General features: G+C 32.0%; 5 protein-coding genes across 6 annotated transcripts; all 5 read left to right on the top strand.

Moving 5' to 3' along the window:
- Positions 1-1,161: 1,161 nt before the first annotated feature.
- LOC108805326 (universal stress protein PHOS32) lies at positions 1,162-3,697 on the top strand. Its single transcript, XM_018577343.2, is given in 5 exon segments — positions 1,162-1,403; positions 1,499-1,608; positions 1,698-1,739; positions 1,741-1,817; positions 3,498-3,697. Coding segments are annotated over 5 exon segments (480 nt in total). The 5' UTR covers positions 1,162-1,228; the 3' UTR covers positions 3,574-3,697.
- Positions 3,698-5,058: 1,361 nt separating this feature from the next.
- On the top strand, positions 5,059-9,984 carry LOC130501028 (homeobox-leucine zipper protein HDG8-like). Its single transcript, XM_056995926.1, has 10 exons — positions 5,059-6,024; positions 6,106-6,223; positions 6,300-6,491; positions 6,915-7,343; positions 7,614-7,718; positions 7,848-8,051; positions 8,138-8,318; positions 8,772-9,031; positions 9,243-9,332; positions 9,445-9,984. The coding sequence occupies exons 1-10, from the start codon at positions 5,906-5,908 to the stop codon at positions 9,835-9,837; spliced, it is 2,091 nt and encodes a 696-aa protein (XP_056851906.1). The 5' UTR covers positions 5,059-5,905; the 3' UTR covers positions 9,838-9,984.
- Positions 9,985-10,406: 422 nt separating this feature from the next.
- Positions 10,407-14,918, top strand: LOC108805303 (UTP--glucose-1-phosphate uridylyltransferase 2). Its single transcript, XM_018577315.2, has 20 exons — positions 10,407-10,595; positions 10,688-10,735; positions 10,915-11,006; positions 11,126-11,216; positions 11,519-11,579; positions 11,656-11,733; positions 11,812-11,862; positions 11,964-12,037; positions 12,306-12,378; positions 12,471-12,528; positions 12,648-12,760; positions 13,005-13,037; positions 13,321-13,373; positions 13,450-13,525; positions 13,612-13,668; positions 13,771-13,854; positions 13,951-14,049; positions 14,155-14,259; positions 14,369-14,440; positions 14,654-14,918. Exons 1-20 carry the CDS (start codon positions 10,531-10,533, stop codon positions 14,678-14,680), a joined length of 1,410 nt encoding a protein of 469 aa, XP_018432817.2. The 5' UTR covers positions 10,407-10,530; the 3' UTR covers positions 14,681-14,918.
- Positions 14,919-17,179: 2,261 nt separating this feature from the next.
- Positions 17,180-18,693, top strand: LOC108860973 (uncharacterized). The gene is made up of 4 exons (XM_018634805.2): positions 17,180-17,478; positions 17,587-17,798; positions 18,049-18,307; positions 18,403-18,693. Exons 1-4 carry the CDS (start codon positions 17,239-17,241, stop codon positions 18,691-18,693), a joined length of 1,002 nt encoding a protein of 333 aa, XP_018490307.2. The 5' UTR covers positions 17,180-17,238.
- Positions 18,694-20,992: 2,299 nt separating this feature from the next.
- On the top strand, positions 20,993-22,711 carry LOC108860898 (uncharacterized). Of its 2 annotated transcripts, XM_018634746.2 has the most exons (5): positions 20,993-21,036; positions 21,163-21,410; positions 21,539-21,750; positions 21,988-22,246; positions 22,322-22,711. In XM_018634746.2, the coding sequence occupies exons 2-5, from the start codon at positions 21,171-21,173 to the stop codon at positions 22,610-22,612; spliced, it is 1,002 nt and encodes a 333-aa protein (XP_018490248.2). In that variant the 5' UTR covers positions 20,993-21,036; positions 21,163-21,170; the 3' UTR covers positions 22,613-22,711. The 2 variants fall into 2 exon arrangements, with proteins under 2 accessions (XP_018490248.2, XP_056851907.1); XM_056995927.1 differs by having other exon boundaries at positions 20,993-21,410.
- The last annotated feature ends 335 nt before the right edge of the window (positions 22,712-23,046 follow it).

A 23,046-nucleotide genomic window follows, 5' to 3' on the forward strand; every position in this document is an offset into this window, starting at 1 on the left:
TCTACCCATTTCCGAGAGCTAGGGCTCTCTTCAGTCACGATCCACTACGACTGCCAAACGCTCATTCGAGCTATTTTTAACAAAAGTCAGATTAAAGAGATCTATGGTGTTCAGCAGGATATCATCAGCTTCTTGTCTCACTTTGTTTCTATCTCCTTTCGGTTCATCCCTCGTTCCCAGAACAGAGATGTTAACCTTTTAGTTAAGCAAACCCTTAAGGTTCATTGTCGTTCTTCATTTTGTTTTGTTGGCTAGCCTTTGGGCTCAAACTTTATTATCCTTCTTGCATTTATAAAATTAACCGTTGTTCAAAAAAAAAAAAGATATTGTGATTAACTTTAAAAACTACATAACTTCTTTCTAAATATTTTATTTTACCCGAGCATGAAAGTTTTTTTTCTTGTAAAAGGGTTGCTTTCATAGGTTGGTATCTAGTTCCATCGAACAATAAATAATGAGTAAATAAAAGCTTATAAAGGAAGAAAAGTTGAAGAATATAATTGTCTTTGCTAAAAGTTGATAAAGAATATTAGTTTCTTGGACAGCAAGTGATATAAAGATAACTTCACTTTAACACACCATATATCAAAATACTTATCTTCTATATGGGTCTTCAGTGACACACACATTTGTTTGGCCACCAGGCCTAGAAGCCAATTTAATACTTTGATTAACATAGTTACATTACATATATGCTCTGTGACAAAAAAGACAAAAAAAAAATATTACATATATAGTTAAAAAGAAAAGCAATGCATCTGCTCACATTACTGTAAAATATATATAGATCTGAATGAATTGTCATCTTTGAACCAAAAAAAAAAGAATGAATTGTCATCAACTTGTATATTCGTATTTCTTTTCATAAATGAAATGAAATGTTGGTGAAAATTCAGTGTTGTGCAAAGTGCACATACAAACTTAATGACAACTTAATATTGTAACGAAGAAAGAAAAAGAAAGAAAGAATAATTATGGGTCCTAATGACTATTTGTAGTGTTTTAGGAAAAGTAAGCAAATACAGATCACCTAGAAGCTTCAAGAATCTCCCCCATCATAATCTGAAAACAGCCAAAAGAAAAAGCAATCATTAAATATCTAGAATTCTGTGTGCGCCAATTATTCTCCAAACCATCAAACCGGTTATACTATAAATCAAACTAGCTAGCTTTCTTAATATCTCACTTTAGATATCATCGAGAAAGAGAAAGAGAGATAGAGAGATAAATGGTGAAGGCACGTACCGTGGGTGTGGGAATGGACTATTCTCCGACGAGCAAATCGGCTCTTCGGTGGACGGCGGAGAATCTCCTTGACGATGGAGACACCATCATCTTGATTCATGTTCAACCCCAAAACGCTGAGCACACCCGCAAAATCCTCTTTGAGGAAACCGGTTCACGTATGTGTATAATTACTATATTTTCATATTTTTAGAAAAAAAAAATCCTAGTTTACTTGTGATCACTTAAAATAATTATTATCTAATTACTGCAGCGTTGATTCCTCTGGAGGAATTTAGAGAGGTTAATTTCTCTAAACAGTATGGACTTGCTTATGATCCGGAGGTTCTTGATGTTCTTGATACTCTCTCTAGGGCAAAGAAGGTATTTTAATATTACAACTACTATTTTTTTGGTTATCGTTTCAGTTTTTTTGTGTTTGTTTCTTTAAATGTTTTTTTTCTTATTTAAAGGTGAAGGTGGTGGCAAAAGTGTATTGGGGAGATCCAAGAGAGAAAACTTTGCGATGCCGTCGAAAATCTAAAACTCGATTCCATTATTCTTGGCAGTCGAGGCTTGGGTCCTCTCAAAAGGTAATCCATTCTTCTTCTTGTAGCTTGAATTGGTTTCCGATTTTCATTATATAGAGGAAGTAGAAACCTATAAACTAAGAACTGAATCTGCTTTTTTCTGGTGTAGTTGATTTGATTTATATTTTAATTAATAGTTACTTCCTTTACTGTTTTTTTTTCAGAATATATGTTTTTTTGAAACTTTTGTGTTTTTGTTTTCCTTGGTGTCTGCTGGCTCTTTTTAGGTAATCTCTATAATATTATTTGAGAAGTCAGTTTCTTATGTGTCGCGCTCACGTTAATTCCCACGATGGTTGATTACACGAATACCCTTAATGAATTAATCATATCTATACCAAATTATCATTACTAAAAATTGTTTAGTTTCCTTTTTATTAATAAAGCTTTAATTATCCTTTTTATTATAGTTTATTTATTTTATCAACCCATATATAATAAAAGGAAATATCTACAAAATATATAGATTTTTTAATACAAAAACGAATTTTTTTTTCTTAATTTATATTTTCCCTAAAAACATAAATAAAAAAGTGAATATCTAATAATTTTCAAAATATATAGGTGTATATATATAATTTACAAAATAAAATAGTTAAGATAATTTTTAAGAAAACATATTTTATGATGATTATTTTTTTGATTAAATGATTTAAAGAAAATTAATTTCAAACAATGTAAAGTGATCATCTAATATCATTAAGAAAATTTATAAATTAAAATTAAAATTTTACCTAATTTTCATTGATAAAATTATAAAATGTATTCGCAATTCTAAACAAGTTATGATTTACCAATTATTAGGAATTAGTTGTCTTATAAATATTCATATATATACATGAATTTTCAAATATTTTAAAATATGTTCATGAATGTAACTACAACATTTTCTGTGTGTTTCTATCTTTAAAAAAATAAACTTACCAAATTTTATAAGATTTATAAAATGTATTAGAAATATAAAAGGATGAACGGGTCTAAATTAAGCTAAAAATAGTAATCCAATTATAATCTTATTAAAGTTAAAAAAAATAGTTGTTCAATTTGAAATAATAGATGCGAAAACATACCCACAATGAAAACTTGAACTGTCCAAATATTAAGTTTGAAATAAGATACCTAATTAAGATGAAAACATATGTATTAACAATTATTATGATTTGATTATTTTATAAGTATTTATTCCCGTGCATGAGCACGGGAGAATCACCTAGTACTGATTATATTAAAATCCTAGAAAAGTTTAAGTGATTATAACCGAAGACGGTAAAAGAAACAAAAAAAAATTCATTAAAACATAAGATAAAAATGTTAAAGAGAGAGACGTGCTCGAAGTAAATGAACCCGTAGATAAAGTTCACTTGTGTCTCTGAAAACTTTAGCTTCAAGGAGCTTGAGATAGTTGAAATAGACATTGATATGCTAATTGAAAGGATTTGGAAGAGGGGTGAAAAAGCCAACTTTCATTGATCAATTTTTAGTGGTTTTGGTTTTGTTTTCATTTGGTTTAGCACTCTTTGATTTTATTAACCGGACTAAAATGATCGAGCATATCTTTATATCCATACATACATGAATACACGAAAGAGGTTCGTATTCGCACATAATTATTTACTACAGAAAACAAGGATTCGGTACTGGCTAATGAGTAATGAGTACCTTTTCATGTTTTTTTTTGTGTAGGATGTTGCTGGGTAGTGTGAGCAACCATGTGGTGACAAATGCAACATGTCCAGTCACGGTTGTTAAAGCCAATTAAAGTCTATTGTTCTTTAAAATTTGGAAACAGCGTGTGGAATGTGTGCACTGGTTTCGACTTGTATGTTGTATCCATACATTAGTCTTTCAATAAACTAAAGCTAAATGAAATCTGTAGTTATCAATTGTCACTTTTGTTTTATAAAAAACATGAAAAACAGCACATAATAAATTTTTGATTAGCGAAATTAGTAGGAAACCCAACATGCAAATGTAGAACACAATGGGCCGTCCACACATTCCACACGCTGTACGTGCCACCAGTCAATAAAGCCGGTCTGGCGGAGCGGTTACGGAACTATTTATTTTCTAACCATCCATTTCAAAAGCTTTGTTTTATGGTGTTATCATGTAAATTGTCTTTATTACTCCTAAAAATTGGTCCATTAAAAAAAACGGCAAACTGTAATGTTCTTCAATGAGGGAATGTTAAATTATTGGTAGCCACGTGTTAGAGGTATCTGAGTGTAGACGTATTCGAACTTAGTTTGCTAACAATGCTGGAACGCCATGCTATCATCCGACCACTAACATGTGGTTAAATTGGTCTATTAATTGATAAGTTCGAAACCTATGATGGTATCCATAACTGATTCTGGTTTGACATTCATTAAATGGTTTTCTAGAAAACTTTTCAAAACATATGTAATTTTATGGTTCAATAAGGTTTAACCATCTGACCAAATCGCTCGATGGAATTTGATGTTGGCTAAATAAAAAAAGTAAAACGTTGTAGTGTTATTTTGGATGTAAACAAACTATATCGAAACAAATATTAATTTGATGGTCCAAACATGATTTTGATGAATTCAATCTAAAAATATATCTGATGGTCAAGATGTGTAATATTTGAATATGGGAAAATCCATTAAGTCAATTTTTATAAAGAAATCGAATATTCGACGAATATTCGAATAATGTGTGTTTGATCTTGACTAATCCAAATATAGATTGATAGTTTGGATATACGCAAAAAGAAATACAAGATTTCAACCTTAAACATCTCAAGTTATATCGTGGACCGAATCAGAATAGATCTCAATAGTAATCTAGTGCGATGATGAATTAATGATTAGCATAAGATTTTTAACTTAAATATAATAACACATAGCTAATAAACCTTCAAATTTAATCGACAAATACAAAATACAAAATTAAATAATATAGCTAGTAATTTTTTTCTTTGATTTTAATTCAGTATAAATTAAATTATACAAATACAAAATTAAATAATACAAAATTTGTTTTTGTATTTTATTATAATTAAAAAATACAAAATTAAATAATACTAAATTAGATTATAAAAATATATTAGTAATAAAAATATATAATATAATTACATATTTTTTATTTTAGTTCAATATAATTTTTCCTATCACGAAATTATTTTGAATTTTAATAAAAAGCTCCTATGTTAATAATATTTATGGAATGATTTTTGTATATATTTTACTTACACAAATAGCGAACCACTAATTAGTTTGGGCTAAGAATAAGAATATTTGTAAATTTTTATATGATTCGTTATTTCGTTTATTTCAAATAAAAAATAGATATCTTTAATTTTACAATACAAAAATATATTAATATGCAATATCCATAAAAAGAAAGAAAATAATAAATAATAATATAACATATATTCAGTCTCATCCGCTATATACATATATTTAAAAAATTATATATGTGAATTATATAACTATTGTATTTTATGTAAGTTTAAAATATTTTATTTATTAAATTGATTTGTTTGATTTGTTTTTAAAAATAAATATTTTATAATACGATATTGTTATTTCATATTTTTAACTTTTCATTCAATTTTTAAATTGTACGGATTGAATGTCCAATTTAACATGTAAGAATTTCGCATATCCGAATACCAAATATCTCGATAGTTACAAATCATATCAGATTGAATAATTGATTGTTCGGATGAAACATATTGGATAACAAATACAGACAAAAATCTGGATTTTTGAATGCTTCCATATATATATATATATTGGTTCACCTCGGAACATTGTACACAAGAAAAACACTATAGTATATATCTCTAATACATATCTGAATATAAGAAATTTTAAAAATACCTTTTTTTAGTACCCATTCTAATAGTAAGACATATTTGAATTGAAGAAATTTAAGAAATACCTTTTTAGTATCCACTCTAATATTAATATCTATATTTCCCTTTTATTTCCATGTTATGTACTTCATGTATATTTTTTCATAAGCGTTGGACTACCTTTTCCATATAAATGCTCTCTAATTAACCAAAAAAAAACACAGCATTGTTACGGACGCAAATCCACTTCTCCTTTGTGAAGAACAAAATGGATTATGATGGTGATGGAAGTCCAGACAACGAACAGTATACTTCAATGAACCTCATGTCAAAAGAGAAAAAGATTTATCATCGTCACTCTCCTCAACAGATTCAGAAACTAGAAGCGTAAATCTACTTATCAATCTTCATTAGTTTTGATTTTTTTTTGACTTTTTAATCACTGATTTTTATTTTTTTTTAATGAAGTTATTTCGAAGAATGTCCTCATCCAAACGAATCACAAAGACAAAAGTTATGCAATGAGTTGAACCTCGAGATAGACCAAGTCAAATTTTGGTTCCAGAACAAAAGAACTCAAAGCAAAGTAAACCATCTTAGCAAATCCTTTATATTCGATCTTAAACTATTTTTTTTATTAATACATTTTCAATTGGCTATAGGCTCAAGATGAGAGAAATTCAAACATATGTCTTCGTGCTGAAAATGAAAGGATCCGATGTGAGAATGCTGCGATGAAGGAGGCTTTAAAAAATGTGACTTGTCCGCCTTGTGGTGGTCCTCTTTTTGGTAGTGATGAACGCGAACATAATGTCCATAAGCTGCGTTCAGAGAAGGTTCTCCTCAAAGCGGAGGTAATCATTCGATTTCATTTCTCTAAACCAACACATATATCAATATTAGAATTTTGTGATATTTTTGTTTGATCCATCATCATATTATTCATGCTGATTTATGAAATAAAATGGTGTCTATCTCTATTCGAAAATGATGATAACATAACTTAAAAATTAGATACTAGTATGTTGAATATGATTACACGTATTAGATTAGTAGTAAACTATTGGTTATATGATGTATATATTTATTTATGTATCAACGATTGTTCAATATAATGATTTTCTAAATTCTACTTATTAGCGAGAAAATGTATTTTCATAAAACAAAGTAGACCATTATAATAGTTAAAGAAATTGAAGTAATATATCATGAAAATGCCATTTTTTTGTTTCTAACTGATAATCCGTACTAATACATATATATTTTTTAAAAATTAGTGTGACAACATGAAGGCAGCCGTGAACAATTATCAACAAATCATGTTGGACTCGCTCACTTCTGTTCAAAGGCAGCAAACCTTTGAAACTCTGACCTCATACGGAATGAATCCATACAATCCCTTCAACCAACCTAGCTCCTCAGAATCTCATACCATCCAACCACAACTACTATCCCAAATGGATATACCGCAACTGTCTGAAACTGCGGCGATTGCGGTTGAAGAGCTTAAGCAGTTATTTACAGATGATGCTCTTTGGGTTATGTCGTCTATCGATGGAACATATATGATTGATCAAGAGAGCTATGAGAAGTTCTCTCAGTCAATCAAACATTTGAGGAACTTAAGTGCTCGCGTCGAGTCTTCTAAAGATGTCACAGTGGTTCCTATAGAGGCAACACGCTTGATTGAAATGTTCTTAGATACGGTATGTATTCAATTATGCAAAATAAATACTAGGATTATATTAATTAGTTGAAAATTAACTGCCGCATTTGCATATCATATCTGTTTTCAATATGACTTCTCAAACTTTATATTGTACATATTTGTCTATATCAATTAGAAAACCATTTTAACCGGACATTTCTTCTTCTTTTTGCAATTTTCACATAGTTTAAATATGTTTTGGAAAAAATGTTTCCCCCTAGTGGTGGACGTATTATAGACAACTGTGATTTGGACATTTTTATTGTAGGATAAATGGAAAATGCTTTTTCCAACGATCGTGAACAACGCCACGACGATTCGTACGCTCGGATCCGAGCTTTCGACAAAAGAAAACTGCAATGTCTTGCAAGTGGTAAGAAGTATTTTCACTGTGGAACTTAAAAACATTATCAATCAAATTAGTTATGTTATCTAACATTGTCCTACTATAAAATCTGATTGGATCTTAATATATGTGATATATTTTTCTGGATGCTTATAGATATCGGAGCAGCTACACATATTGTCGCCATTAGTGCCACCAAGGGAGTTTATGATCGTTAGATGCTGCCAACAAATCAGTGACGGGCTCTGGATTATTGCTGATGTGTCACACAACATCGTTAACTCTGACCGAGTCAGTCCATCTTGTTATAAACGTCCTTCTGGTTGTCTCATCCGAGCCTTGTCCAATGCTAAGACTCAGGTGTCAATTGCCTCGATCGATCTCAACATGCAATCCGTATAAATGTATACATTATATATCTTATTTGATGTTATTAAAATATTCAGGTAACGTGGATAGAGCATGTGGAAGTGGACCATACACCCGATACACATCGGATGTATCGAGAGCTTGCAAGTGGCAGTTCAGGCTATGGAGCTAGGCGTTGGATCGTCACCCTTGAGAGAATGTGTGAGAGAATGGCTCTCTCATCCATCCCAATCATGCCGCCTACTGACTGGAGTGAAAGTATGTTTCATGTATTCTTAAATTTACTAATATATATATATATATATTTTCTTCCTTATATATAATCAATATTTGTGATACTGGAAAAAAATCTAACATTTTTTTTCAAAGAAATTTTGACTTAACATTATAATGTAGATAATTTGTAGTATTTTAATTCCTCTTTTTTTTTAAACAATTTTAATTCTTTTCTACATTATAATCCTAGCTAGGAAATGCAGCTGTACTGTCTGAAACTATATGCTTACATGAGGTAATAGGTCAGGAGGTTGCATACCTAAATTCTTGCATTAGTCATTTAAGTTTGGTTGTAGCATATATACTTAATCTCTTTAATACATATGTTATTCGCTAAAAGATGAAAGATAAAGACAGTAACTGGACCTTTAGTCAAAAAAACTTAAATATTTAGTGACATTAGTTCTTAGCGATAAATATATAATGTTTTGGCAGCTATACCGACAGTGGAAGGAAGAAAGAGTGTGATGAAAATAGGGGAAAGAATGTTGAAGATCTTCAACGAAATGCTGATCATGTCCGGGAAAGTTGAGTTCCCGCAGCAATCAAAATGTGGAGTCAGAATTTCGATCCGGATGAACATGGAAGCTGGTCAACCTCCCGGTTTAGTTGCCAGTGCTGCATCTTGTCTCTCAATCTCTCGCACTCCTTTGCAAGTCTTCAACTGCCTGAGAAGCAACAGCATCCGTCACAAGGTTTTCTTTCCTTTACCTGCATGCGTTATATCGACACATATATAGTATATACGAGTACGATGATGGACCATTAGTGAACGTAATATCTAGTAGATTAGTATTATATGCTATTATCCCAAAAATAAACATAGATACTGAAGGTTTAATTCTAACTCACATGTTTGTCTTGAGTCACGTCTTAATACAACAAACCACGTTTGCATGCAAACAGTGGGACGCTCTTTGCCATGAAAACGTAATCACTGAGACCGCTCACATTGCCACCGGATCAAGTGAAACAAACTACATCAACCTACTCCAGGTACATACAATTCCTGAACTGTCTCTTAATATATAAATAAATTAATCTTTGGTTGTTATATACATAACTCATCTAATAATCTTGACTTGTATTTGATTATATACAATACCAGCATACACTAGCCGGGGATATTGGAAAAAATATGGAACAAGAACCAGACAAGAAGATGATGCTGCTGCAAGAGTGTTACATGGACGCATTAGGAGGTATGATAGTGTACGCTCCTCTCGACATGGCTCTAATGAGCATTGCTGCCTCTGGGAAAGTCGACCCTTTGAAAATTCCAATCCTTCCTTCTGGCTTCACCATCTCAAGCGACAACAGCGGAGGATCCATGGCGAGTGAGAACGGTGGAACTGTACTCACGTTGGCTTTTCAGATCCTTATTACTGATAAAAACAGTAAGATCAAAAATGTGACGGAGAATTCAGTGGACAGTGTGAGTAGATTGATCAGTAAAACTGTTCAACGCATCAAGAGCTTGTTCAATTGTCCTCCTGAGTGAGTGAGAGAATATTCTCTAGAGGATTCTTTTTTGTTCTTTTTTTTTCTTTTGGTTTTGAGAGAATATACTCTTTTGTTTTATTTATGCTTTTGTCTGAGATATTTTTATTTAATGGTGGATTTTGGATGATTTCTATTGCTTATGAGATTTTTCAAGGACATGATTTTTATGGATTTTTAAGTATTTTTTTATTGTTTGGGCCTTTTGGTTGGTTATAATAATTTTCCCATAAAATGTTTAAAACTCAGAAATAAAACATTTTTTGTACAGTTAACTCAATTTTTAAAACTCAGTAATTTTGTAAAATTCTCTGTTTAGTCAAAATAATAGAAGAATTTTTTTTGGAGTAATATGAAAGTCTAAAAAAAGCAAGAATAATATTTGTTACATTAGTAAAACAAAAAAAACATCTAAAAAAACTAGTGAAAAAGCTAGAGAAATGGAAATAAAGTTGACGGTAGAGAAAAAAAACGTAGAAACCGGAGGGACATGCAAATAAACACGTGTATATTTGTAATTGGTCAAGAGAAGAAAATGTGTATATATATATTTGCGGTAATGACACGCATCGTCACTTCATCACCACTACTCCTCCCAAACTCCCAATTCGCATATATACACACTCAATCTCTGCGTTCCAATCTCCATCATCATCATCTACAATCTTCTCAAGCTCTAAATCGATAATCGACGATGGCAGCCACCACCGAGAATCTCCCCCAGCTCAAATCCGCCGTCGATGGCCTTACTGAAATGAGGTTCGCCTTCAGATTTGATTTTTTTTTAATTATAGCTTCTGAAAATCGTAGATCTGACGTTTCGGTGATTTATTTCGATTGATCTGTTTTAGTGAGAACGAGAGGAGTGGATTCATCAACCTCGTTTCACGCTACCTCAGGTTTGTCTTTCAAACTTTGCGATTGTGGATGTGTGATGATGATCGAAACGTTAGCTAGTTCGGATCTTATCGGCTTTAGTTTCTGTATTTGAAAATCCGATCGGATCTTGATTTTAGATATATGTGTTAACTTGTAGACGAGTAGACTAATTAGTTTCTCTGTGACTTGAATATGGAAGCGGTGAGGCACAGCACATTGAGTGGAGTAAGATCCAGACACCTACTGATGAGATCGTTGTACCTTACGAGAAAATGGCTCCCGTCTCTGAAGGTATATATATATATATATATATATATACCATTCGTCTTCACTGATACTGATCTGTTTTAGAAGTTTATTTTTATTTTTTACTTTTGTAAAACGATTTATATGTTTTACAAATGATGTAGATGTTTCCGAGACCAAGAATCTGTTGGACAAACTTGTTGTCTTAAAGCTTAATGGAGGTCTTGGGACAACCATGGGATGCACTGGCCCTAAGTAAGCTCAACTTCACTTGCGTAGTTGCTCTTGTTTCTTTTAGATTTCAATCACTGTTGAATATGATTTTTTTTTGTGCTTTAGAGATCTATTGGCCATGTTGTCCTGCTCTTTAATCTCTCTCTGGTTGTCTGTTCTTATGTTTTACAGTATAAGTCATTGCTAGTGGATGTTACATTCATATTGAAGCTTGTGAACAATCTCTTGTGAAATTTTGGCATATTAGTCTGTAGTAGTGGTTCCATGATTTTTAGGAAGTAATTAATTATATTTTGCTTTTTTTCTTTTTCTTTTCTGTCCAGGTCGGTTATCGAAGTTCGTGATGGTTTGACATTTCTAGATCTGATTGTTATCCAGATTGAGGTTCTTCATTTTCTTTATCACTCTGTTATGCTATTTCTTTCATGTTTCCTAACCTTAATGTATCGCTCACGCACAGAATCTCAACAACAAGTATGGCTGCAAGGTCCCATTGGTTCTCATGAACTCGTTTAACACACATGATGACACACAAAAGGTACTTCCTATTTCACTCTTCTTTCACTATCTAAATTTATGTTGTTCTTTTAGGCTGACTGTTTTCGTCTGTATTCAGATTGTGGAGAAGTACACCAACTCTAATGTTGACATCCACACATTTAACCAGGTTTGTGGTGTGGATGCATATATAATTAGTACATAAAATTGTCTATATTGATAAAACTGCCGTCGGATCTGCAACTAATACTGTTTACTTGGATTTTCTAGAGCAAATATCCCCGTGTTGTCGCTGATGAGTTTGTGCCATGGCCCAGCAAGGGAAAGACCGACAAGGATGGCTGGTATGGTTTCGTTTTGTTATACTTGTATCCATTTCATATCAGTTTCTTTGGTTGGCCTTCTTGTGCTTCATTTTCAGTCAAGTTTTTCAATCGCATTAAAAGTGTTAAAACGTATCACTTATCAAATCACATTCGATCGTCTTACTCTTATGCTAGCTGGAATTGTTTGATTACTGAAATCATCATGCCTTGTGCTCTCTGAGATCATCCATTATTGTGATTTTATAATAAGTTTCAGATCGCCTACTAATGATTTATCTTTGTGAAGGTATCCTCCCGGTCATGGTGATGTATTCCCATCCCTCATGAACAGTGGAAAGCTCGATGCTTTCTTATCCCAGGTTCATTCTTTGATGCAGTCCACTACTGTTTTCCCCATCATTTAAGATTGGTGTAGATCTTTATTGAATGTTTTGTTTTTTGGCTCTCGCAGGGTAAAGAATATGTGTTTGTTGCCAATTCAGACAACTTGGGTGCCATCGTTGACTTAAGTACGTCATACTTTGTAGTTTGTTTGTTCGTTCTTGTTTACACATAGTTTTATATTAGTTAATCAGAAAGTCCTATACTAACTGTCTTGCTTGCCTCGTACTTGGTCTAATTGCTGCAGAAATATTGAAGCACTTGATCCAGAACAAGAATGAGTATTGTATGGAGGTTACACCCAAAACATTAGCTGATGTGAAGGGAGGAACTCTCATCTCCTATGAAGGCAAAGTTCAGGTAAGTTCTTAGTTGTTTCATTTCTTGTTCAGGATGTATCATGTACCTTTTCTTATGCATCCTTAAACTTCTAATCCGATTCGGCTTTTACCTGTTGTTGATTTTTTTTACTATGTAGATGCATTTTTACTTCAAAAAATTGTATGTTGCATCTCATGATCTTACTGCTAAAACTTTCTTGTGCTACTAAAGAACTAACTGGTTTTCTTGACCTCTAACCTTTGTTTTTCCTGTTTTATCCCAGCTTTTGGAGATTGCTCAGGTTCCTGATGAACATGTAAGTCCATACTTTTTTTTTTTTCTTCCTGTCACCCTTCGGATTTCAGTTTTTGAAAAGACTTGTATGAACTCTTGTAGCATATTAATTAGATATGTGGGAAAAATCGGTAAAACGAGCTTGCTTTTCAAAATAATGTGTCCGAAACTCCTTTAAAACCCTTTCTCCCTCTCTCCATTAGATTGTTCTTATGAAAGGGAACTTTAGCCTGCTATTGGTGCATTCTTTCTGCTTGCATGTATCACCTGTTTAAAAGAGTTACTGTGTTTGATCTTTGTGGTAGGTCAATGAGTTCAAATCAATTGAGAAGTTCAAGATATTCAACACAAACAACTTGTAAGTAAATCATGTCCTTAAACTTCCAATAAATATGTAAAGTTTCTTTGCAGACTTTAACTCTGTAAATTTACAGATGGGTTAACTTGAAGGCCATCAAAAAGCTCGTGGAAGCTGATGCACTTAAAATGGAGATCATTCCTAACCCAAAGGTGCATGCCTGGCCTATTTCGTAGTTTTTATTTTTTTTCAATTTTCATGATTGTATAACTGAGAAAAATACTGATATTCTATTCAGGAAGTCGATGGAGTGAAAGTTCTTCAACTGGAAACTGCAGCTGGTGCTGCAATAAGGGTAATACTAATACGCATGTCCTGGTTGCACAAATTTGAAATATTTTTATATTGTTATAACTCTTTTTCTTTTGTTGTGTGATTTTCTTATGTCTTGAAACAGTTCTTTGACAATGCTATCGGTGTTAATGTACCTCGCTCACGGTTCTTGCCAGTGAAGGCAACTTCAGACTTGCTGCTCGTCCAGGTAAACACTTTTATACCACATTTTAAAGTCAAACAGTGTAACAGAGACACCTTCTGAAACAATTGAGTAATGACCAAATTTTTCATCCTTCTGCAGTCTGATCTCTACACCCTAGTTGATGGCTTTGTCACCCGAAACAGTGCTAGAACTAACCCCTCAAACCCATCAGTTGAATTGGGACCCGAATTCAAGAAGGTAAAAGGAAACATAATTATTCTCTTGGCAAGTCCTGTTTGTTTCTCTAAACATTAACTGTCTCATAAAGCCTCACGTTGTGTATTGATATCTTTTTTTAAACAGGTGGCTAATTTCTTGAGCCGGTTCAAGTCCATCCCTAGTATTGTCGAGCTCGACAGCCTTAAGGTGTCTGGTGATGTCTATTTTGGCTCTTCCGTTGTTCTCAAGGTATATATATATAATTGTAAAAATCAGTCTACAATCCATAACATAATCGCTCCTCTCGTCTGCTGCTTAACAAAAATATACCAAAATTGGTTCCTTTTGGTTATTGAAGGGCAAGGTGACTGTAACCGCTAAATCTGGGACAAAGGTGGAAATCCCCAATGGTGCTGTGATCGAGAACAAGGTAACCTAACGAACTGACTATTGTTAAATGTTATATTAGTGTTTAATCCGGTTCCGAGATTGGTTTTTAATTGTTTGGTTGGTGATATTTAGCCTATAGGGAACCGAATATTTTGGTTTCAGTTCTGGAGTACTTACTAGTCTTTGATTAGATTTAGAAATAAGTGAAACTGAATCACCAAAATTTATTTTCGGTTTGATTGTTCTTTTGCAGGACATCAATGGTCCGGAGGACCTCTGAATAAGAAGAATCCGAAGTCTTCTTCCCTTTCTCATGGAAGCCACATCTTGTTCTTCGGTATCAAAAGAGTCAACCAGATCGTTTGTGAAAGAATAATAAATGCTTTTTGCAGTTTAGCAAAGTCTTTTCCACCATGGACTTTCATTACTTCTACTTTTTAAATTCTCCCGAACATAATTACAATCAAGTTTGAGTGTATTCTGGTTCTTTCTACAAGTCATTTTTGTTTTCTTTCTGATTCTGCTTATTTAATTCCACACTCATGCTCTTGATTGAATTAAAAAGTGATTAAAATTTAATGTTTTAAAAATTTACATTTGCTTAACCAATAGTAAGATAAATAAATTATTTATTAAATTAAAATATTTAACAATTAATATTAACACTAAATAGCTATAAATTACATTGAAATCTTAAAAATAATATTCTTTGTGTAATAAGAATAGAATGTCATGATGAACTCTTTGTAACATTTTATAAATTCAAAATAATCAGTCAAGTATGTAATATGCGCATCATGAATGCAAATGTATACAGAAATTTAAAATTTACATCCTTAAACCTCATACAATGTATCTATCTTATTAAAACAGAAACATTCCGTTGGACCTAACATTTATTTTGTAAGTTTTTAAATTAAATACACTTTTATAGTTTATAGTTAAACATACATTAAATCACTAATGTTCATTTCTTTATACTACTATCTATGTTTCCAAACAATATACTTATTTTTTATACTACTATCAATGTTTCCAAAACAATATACTTATTTCTTTATACTACTATCAATGTTTCCAAACAATATATTTTTATATTACTATCAATGTTTCCAAATAATACAATAATTAATCTTAGTTATTTTATATCTATCATTTTCTCTTAAATTTTTGTAAAAACGTCATAATTTCATAAATTACAAATAGTGAACTTTAAAATTCGATTATTAGATTGCAAATATGAAACTATTACAATTTAAATCTAATTAGATTACATATCGGTCATCCATCAGTTCAATCGGTTAGTCTCGGGTTTTAGTGATTTTTTAGTATGAATATTTTAAAAACATGAATTGAATTGCCAGATCTCCGGATTAACCAGTATAATCACAATCGGGTTGATTTTAAAAAATACTGATTTAAATGTAAAAATATTTTAAATACACACTCTTTAAAAATTACCAAAATATTTGTTAAATTATTAGTGAAATTTTTCATCGTAAAATATTCCGCGCTTCAAAAGCGCGGGTCAAATCTAGTAATATCTTATGACATTTAGAAACAAATCCTCTTTTTTTTTGGTCTAGTAGGCTACTGGTCAAAGAGTCATTTGATATGTCAAATTTTGTTTTTCAGGCATATACAAAGTTGTAGATAAATGTCAATTATATTGTCGGCAAAAGGAACACCAATTGTATCCATACACATACATTCATGTACCCGTTCTTAGCCCATGTACAATGGTTATTCAACACTCTTCACTTCATCTTTTAATATTTTATATCATTTTTTTTCCAACTCATCGCTAAACATATATTCAACTCATATTCACTACAATGATTTTTGTTGAATAAAACATTTTATTTTACTAATTAATAATTATTTTTATCTCCAAATAGATAAACTTAGTATCTATATTAAAATGATAAATTTTCATATAAGAAATAAAAATAAATATATAATTTATAATAAAATTATTAACTTTAAATAACTAAGAGAATATGAAAATATCAAAAAATTTAAAATGTGATATGTGTCGTCGATAGTCTTCACTTTCTACTTATTAAACATATTGAATCTTTTCAACACCAATTAAGCCACATCATCAAATTTTACTTTTCAATACCTCTATTATAATGATTCAACTGTTAATCTTTTATTCAACTGTTGAATATTTTTGTTCAACTGTTGAATCTTTTATTCAACACCTACATTGTCCATAGTCTAAGTTGTAATGTAACAAAACACATAAATTACATTTAATAATAATAAATTGCTTTTTTGTTTCTTAAATATATTTTTTTGAGAAATTCTTTTGATGCTTTTCTATGACCTAAGTGCATGCGCTTAGTTAGATATTAGCTATGTATCATGCTGATTAATATATTTATGCTAAATAATATTTGATCATTATTTATGAAGATAAATCTTATTTCTTTTTTTTTGATAAAGATAATATCTTTCTTTCCTTTCTGTTCAAATCTAAAAGCGCGTAAGTTGCATTTCCTTAGAATTTGTTTAATTTGTTGCCTTTGACTCATTGTCAGTATATAAAGTATCGGTAAGAAGCTTTGGCCAGAGATATCGCCGCTGACGATTTCATATTATATAGGCATCTCTCAAATCAACAGGTCACGCATATATCATTTTTAAGTTTTCCTTCATTTCCCTGAAGAACTTTTATTAATTTTTTGGGAACTTACAATATGATGAAGATTGATCACCATGCTAGTGCCATATGATGTTCTAAAAATGAAACTATCAGTGTATCAATATTATGTTCTAAGCATCTAATTAAAGTATTATAATCTTCCTTTCTTTTGTAACACAGGTAAAGCAATGTTGCTTCTAGTTCTCGTTGTCGGTTTATTATGCTATCATGTCTACAAATCCATACAACCACCGCCACCAATTCCGCTGCCGGAGAATGTTTCTGAGATATGTCCAAGAGTTAAGCTCAATGATGGGAGATATTTAGCCTACAGAGAATTAGGGTTTCCCAAAAATAAAGCCAAAAATAAAATAATCATCGTCCATGGTTTTGGGCGTTCCAAGTTAGTAGATTTAAAAATCACACAGGTATGTACTTGTACCAGAGAATAAATTAGTGATTTACATATTCAAATAAGGAGAAATGATTTTCTTATATCATAATACAATCCTCATATGGGTCTTAATGGCTTCTAGGAAATGATTGAGGAATTCGAGGTATACTTCTTGCTCTTCGATAGAGCTGGATATGGAGAAAGCGATGCTCATCCATCACGAACAGTAAAAACGGATACATACGACATCGAAGAACTCGCCGACAAATTGCAAATTGGTCCAAAGTTCCATGTCTTAGGAATGTCACTCGGGGCTTATCCAGTTTACGGCTGTCTCAAATACATTCCTCATAGGTATGTATAGCGTACATTATATATCATCAGTCTCTTAAAAGTAATATCTAAAACTATATTTATCGAAAGTAAAACTACGTACCTATGTTATATATATGTGAGTTTACATAAATACTAACCGCCATAGTTATTTATTTTGTATTAATTATAAGACATGACTAGAAATCTAGAATATGTTGGATTCATAAACTTAAAAACGTAGACACTCGAGATTATATAATTTATACTAATGTGAATTCTCTAACAATAGGTTAAGTGGAGCAACGTTGGTGGCTCCATTACTGAATTTTTGGTGGAGTCGTATGCCTCAAACCCTATTGAGTGCAGCGCTCAAGAAATTACCAATTCAGAACCAATGGACATTTCGAGTTGCACACTACCTTCCTTGGTTGCTATATTGGTGGTTGACACAGAAATGGTTTTCACCGCTTAGTCCAAATCCCAGAGAAACTATGACCGAGCGCGACATAGAACTCGCGGACAAGGACACAAAAAACTCTTATATTAAGGTAAGCATGTATAGACTGATTACTAAATTATATTATAAGTTTGTGTAGTTGTAGCTAGATTCATCATATGTAGCTATTACTTTTATGTGTTCCAGGAATCCGCTCTACGACAAGGCGAATATGTGAGCACGCACCGAGACATCATTGCGTCTTTCGAGAATTGGGAGTTTGATCCAACCGAATTGCTCAATCCGTTTTCAGATGGTAACGAAGGGTCGGTTCACATGTGGTGTGCACTCGAAGACAAACAAATTTGGCGTGAGGCTTTAATCTATATATGTGATAAGCTGCCATGGATAAAGCTTCATCAAGTCCCAGAAGCTGGACATCTTATGATCCATGAGAAGCAGCATTTTGAAGATATTATCAAAACCGCTTGTAGTTGAATGGTAAAACCCTCAATAGTTAATCATGAATCGATCAGACAAAATATCCAGTATGTTTGATATGACATATTTTTATTAAATAAAAGTGAATTGGTGCACTTCTAGTGAAGATCTTATACTACATAATTCTAGTGAAGATCTTATACTACATAATTCTAGTGAAGATCTTATACTACATAAGTACTAACAATTCAAGCCAAAAACATTAAGCTTGTCCAACCGAATTCAGCTATTTAAACAACACAAAGTTTGCAAAACGCTGGTGAAGCCAATCTGACATAAATCGATCACAAGTCAATGAGAGGCCAATAAAAGTACCAATAACAAAAGATTTATATGTGAGCCAGAAGAAATATTAAAACCGTCTTCTATATACAAAAGATGATAGGAAAGTTTTTTACTGAAAAGATGATAGGAAAAAGCAGAAGGAAGTTATACAAACCTTTTGTAAGTATATCAATGCTTTAGTATGTATGAACTCCAACACTCTCCTCTCCACGAGGTGTAGTCTCTTAGTCTCTATCTTATGAACCTAAGTAATGCATGGATTGACAAAAAAAAAATCAATGCTTTATGTCGGGAGTTGCACAACTGATGAAAAAACAAGATATGAATTATGAAAAGTAAAGCAAATTAATGACCGGAGTTGCCCAATTGTAGGGCTGGGCGTTCCGGTATCCATTCGGATTTCGGTTCAGTCTATTCGGGTTTTGGGTTTTCGGGGTCAAAGATTTCAGCCTCATTCGGATATTTCTAAATTTCGGTCCGGGTTCGGTTCGGATCTTTATGGGTTCGGTTCGGATTCGGATAACCCGTTTAAAATGTTTTTAAATTTTCAAAATTCATTATATACTTTAAATTTTCAAAATCTATAAAAAATAATATATTACATATAAATTTTCATAACATATATGTCAAAATACCTTAATTTAACATATAAATTGGTTTTTTTTTGAATATTTAGATAAAAAAATCAATAGATATTTAACTATTTTGGTGTTTTCAGTATATTTTAGCTATTTTAGCTATTTTAAACATTTACTTTTGACTATTTGCATATATTTTTCGAGTATTTTAGAAAATTTAAAAGTATCTTATATATTTTTAATATTTTTAATATACATTATATATACAAATAATGTATATATTTAAGTATATAAATTTATTTCGGATACATTCGGGTACCCAAAATACTTCGGTCTGGATCGGGTTCGGTTTCGGTTCTTTAAATACCGAAATTTTGAACCCGTTTGGATATTTAATCAATTTCGGTTCGGGTTCGGTGCTACTTTTTCGGATCGGGTTCGGTTCGGTTTTTCGGGTTCGGATTTTTTGCTTGATGAAAAAGTAAATGCGAAAAGACAGCCAAATCCACTGGTAGCTAATGTAAACTACGTTTAAGAGCTTCTACATTAAATTTACCACCAATTCAATATTATGACACTTTGCAAAGAGGTTTCTTCTAGACAACCTTTAAACAAATAACCCAATGTATTTCATTTTCAATAATTTTTTTTAAAAGGATAATGATTTTTCTCTTTAATTAGTAGTTGTTTATTAAATCAAAACTAAACAAGTAGATAAACGATCAATGTTTTTATTTTAAACAGTAAAATTTAAGAATGACTTACTATTTTCCTTCTTAATTACTCCATATGTTTCATTTTAATTGATGTTTTAAAGTTTTATTTTTGTTTCAATTTAAATGATGTTTTAAAGTTTTATTTTGTTTCAATTTAAATGATGTTTTAAGATTTATATGAAAAACTTTACTGTTATTTGGTGTTTTGACCACTTATATTTTATTAGATGATTTTTCTTTGTTAAATTAACTTTAGGTAACGCAAAAAAAAATTAAAAAATGTGTAAAAGCTAACAATTGTTGATATGTGTAAAACCTTTAAATACCAACTAAGTTGAAACAGAGGGAATATTAGCTATTTTATTAGTAATAAAAACAAAACTAAAGATGTAATATCCAATTAATGTTTTTCATTTTCTAAAGCAAAATTTAAGAAGGATAATGTTAAATCTTTTTAGTAGCTATCAGTTCACTATTTTATCCATCCAAATCTGTAATAAATTCAAAACTATAATTGTGTATACGCAACATAGTTGAGGGAGAGTTACGCAAATATAGACATTTGTAACAAAGAGAAAAGAGTGAAATAGAAAGAAAAGAGTGAAATACATGCGTAACAAAAGAGGTCAGCTTTCCAGCAAAAAAAAATTACAATAGTATTATTTAACTTGTTTGGGCAAGAGATTCCACCACTTCACATTAACTTGCCATCTCATCAGTTCGGGTTTCTCTCCCTCTCGGGCTTCTCCTAAAAAATCTAAGTATCCACTTCCTTCAGTTTTATATTTAAAGAAACTCTAATATTTTTTGCAGTTTAATAGGCTATCATATTGTGTTCTAAGCATCTAAGGTACTCATTGCAATGTTTCTTCAAATCATATCTACAGGTCAAACGATGTTGCTTCTAGTTATAGTTGTCGGTTTAATAGGCTACCATGTGTACAAGTCCATTAAACCTCCGCCACCAATTCCGCTGCCGGAGAATGTTTCTGAGATATGTCCAAGAGTCAAGCTCAATGATGGGAGATATTTAGCCTACAGAGAATTAGGATTTCCAAAAGATAAAGCCAAAAATAAAATTATCATCGTCCATGGTTATGGAAGTTCCAAGTTAGTAGATTTAAAAATCACGCAGGTATTTGTAATACTAAAGAATAAATTAGCGATTACGTATTCAAATAAGGAGATCAGGATGTTATAAAAAAAATTGTATGTTTTTGATGATTTTCTTATATCATAATAACAATTCTCATATGGCCTTAGGAAATGATTGATGAATTCGAGATATACTTCTTGCTCTTCGATAGAGCTGGATATGGAGAAAGCGACGCTCATCTATCACGAACAATAAAAACAGATACTTATGATATCGAAGAACTCGCTGACAAATTGCAAATTGGTCCAAAGTTCCATGTTTTAGGCATGTCGCTCGGGGCTTATCCAGTTTACGGCTGTCTCAAATACATTCCTCATAGGTATATATATCGTATATATATCATTAATCTTTTAAAAGTAACTAATATCTAAATGTTATTTTTCGAAAGTAAAACTACTGTTATCTTATATATATATATGTTGGTTTACATAAATACTAACGGCCATAATTATTTTTTTGTATTAGTTATAAGACATGACTAGAATATGTTGAATTTATAAAATTAGACACTCGAGAATTATACGATATGTACTAATGTGAATTTCTATAACACTAGATTAAGTGGAGCAACGTTGGTGGCTCCATTACTGAATTTTTGGTGGAGTCGTATGCCTCAAAGCCTATTGACTGCAGCGCTCAAGAAATTACCAGTTGAGAACCAATGGACATTTACAGTTGCACACTACCTTCCGTGGTTGCTATATTGGTGGTTGACGCAGAAATGGTTTTCACCGTTTAGTCAGAATCCCCTAACAACGATGACCGAACGCGACATAGAACTCGCGGATAAGCACACAAAACACTCTTATATCAAGGTAAGCATGTATCGACTAATTGATTAATTATAAAATTTTGTGTAGTTAGGTTCATTATGTATCAATGTGTTCCAGGAATCCGCTTTACGACAAGGTGAATACGTGAGCATGCAACGAGACATCATTGCGTCTTTCGAAAATTGGGAGTTTGATCCAACCGAATTGCTCAATCCGTTTTCAGATGGTAACGAAGGGTCGGTTCACATGTGGTGTGCACTCGAAGACAAACAAATTTTGCATGAGGCTTTACTCTATATATGTGATAAGCTGCCATGGATAAAGCTTCATCAAGTCCCAGAAGCTGGACATCTTATTATCCATGAGAAGCAGCATTTCGAAGATATCATCAAAACAGCTTGTAGTTGAATAAAAAAATCTCAATAGTTTTTCTTAAATCGATTAGTAAAATATCCAATATGTTTGATATGACATGTATTTTTTTTTTTTTTTTGAACACCGATTATATTAAAAACTTGAAAAGAGTTTAGTTGGGTACAATCAATGCACCATCAACTTCCAACAACAATCCAGATGCAATTAAAGCATCCTTGGCTAACAAATCTGCAACTGTGTTCCTTTCTCGAGGTATCCACACAAAACAAACAAATTCGAAATCAAGGGAAATGAGAAGGACATCCGCCACAATTCCATGGAGTTCTGGAGATCCTGAACCGGAGTTGAGGTACTTGATCAGCTGAGCCGAATCCGACTCAAACCGCAGCTTCTTCATCTTCAATCTTCGACATTCAAAGATAGCTTCACGCATAGCCATGGCCTCCGCCTGTAAAGAAGACGCAACA

Source organism: Raphanus sativus, unplaced genomic scaffold (genome assembly GCF_000801105.2).
Source record: "Raphanus sativus cultivar WK10039 unplaced genomic scaffold, ASM80110v3 Scaffold0082, whole genome shotgun sequence".
Classification (NCBI taxonomy): Eukaryota; Viridiplantae; Streptophyta; class Magnoliopsida; order Brassicales; family Brassicaceae; genus Raphanus; species Raphanus sativus.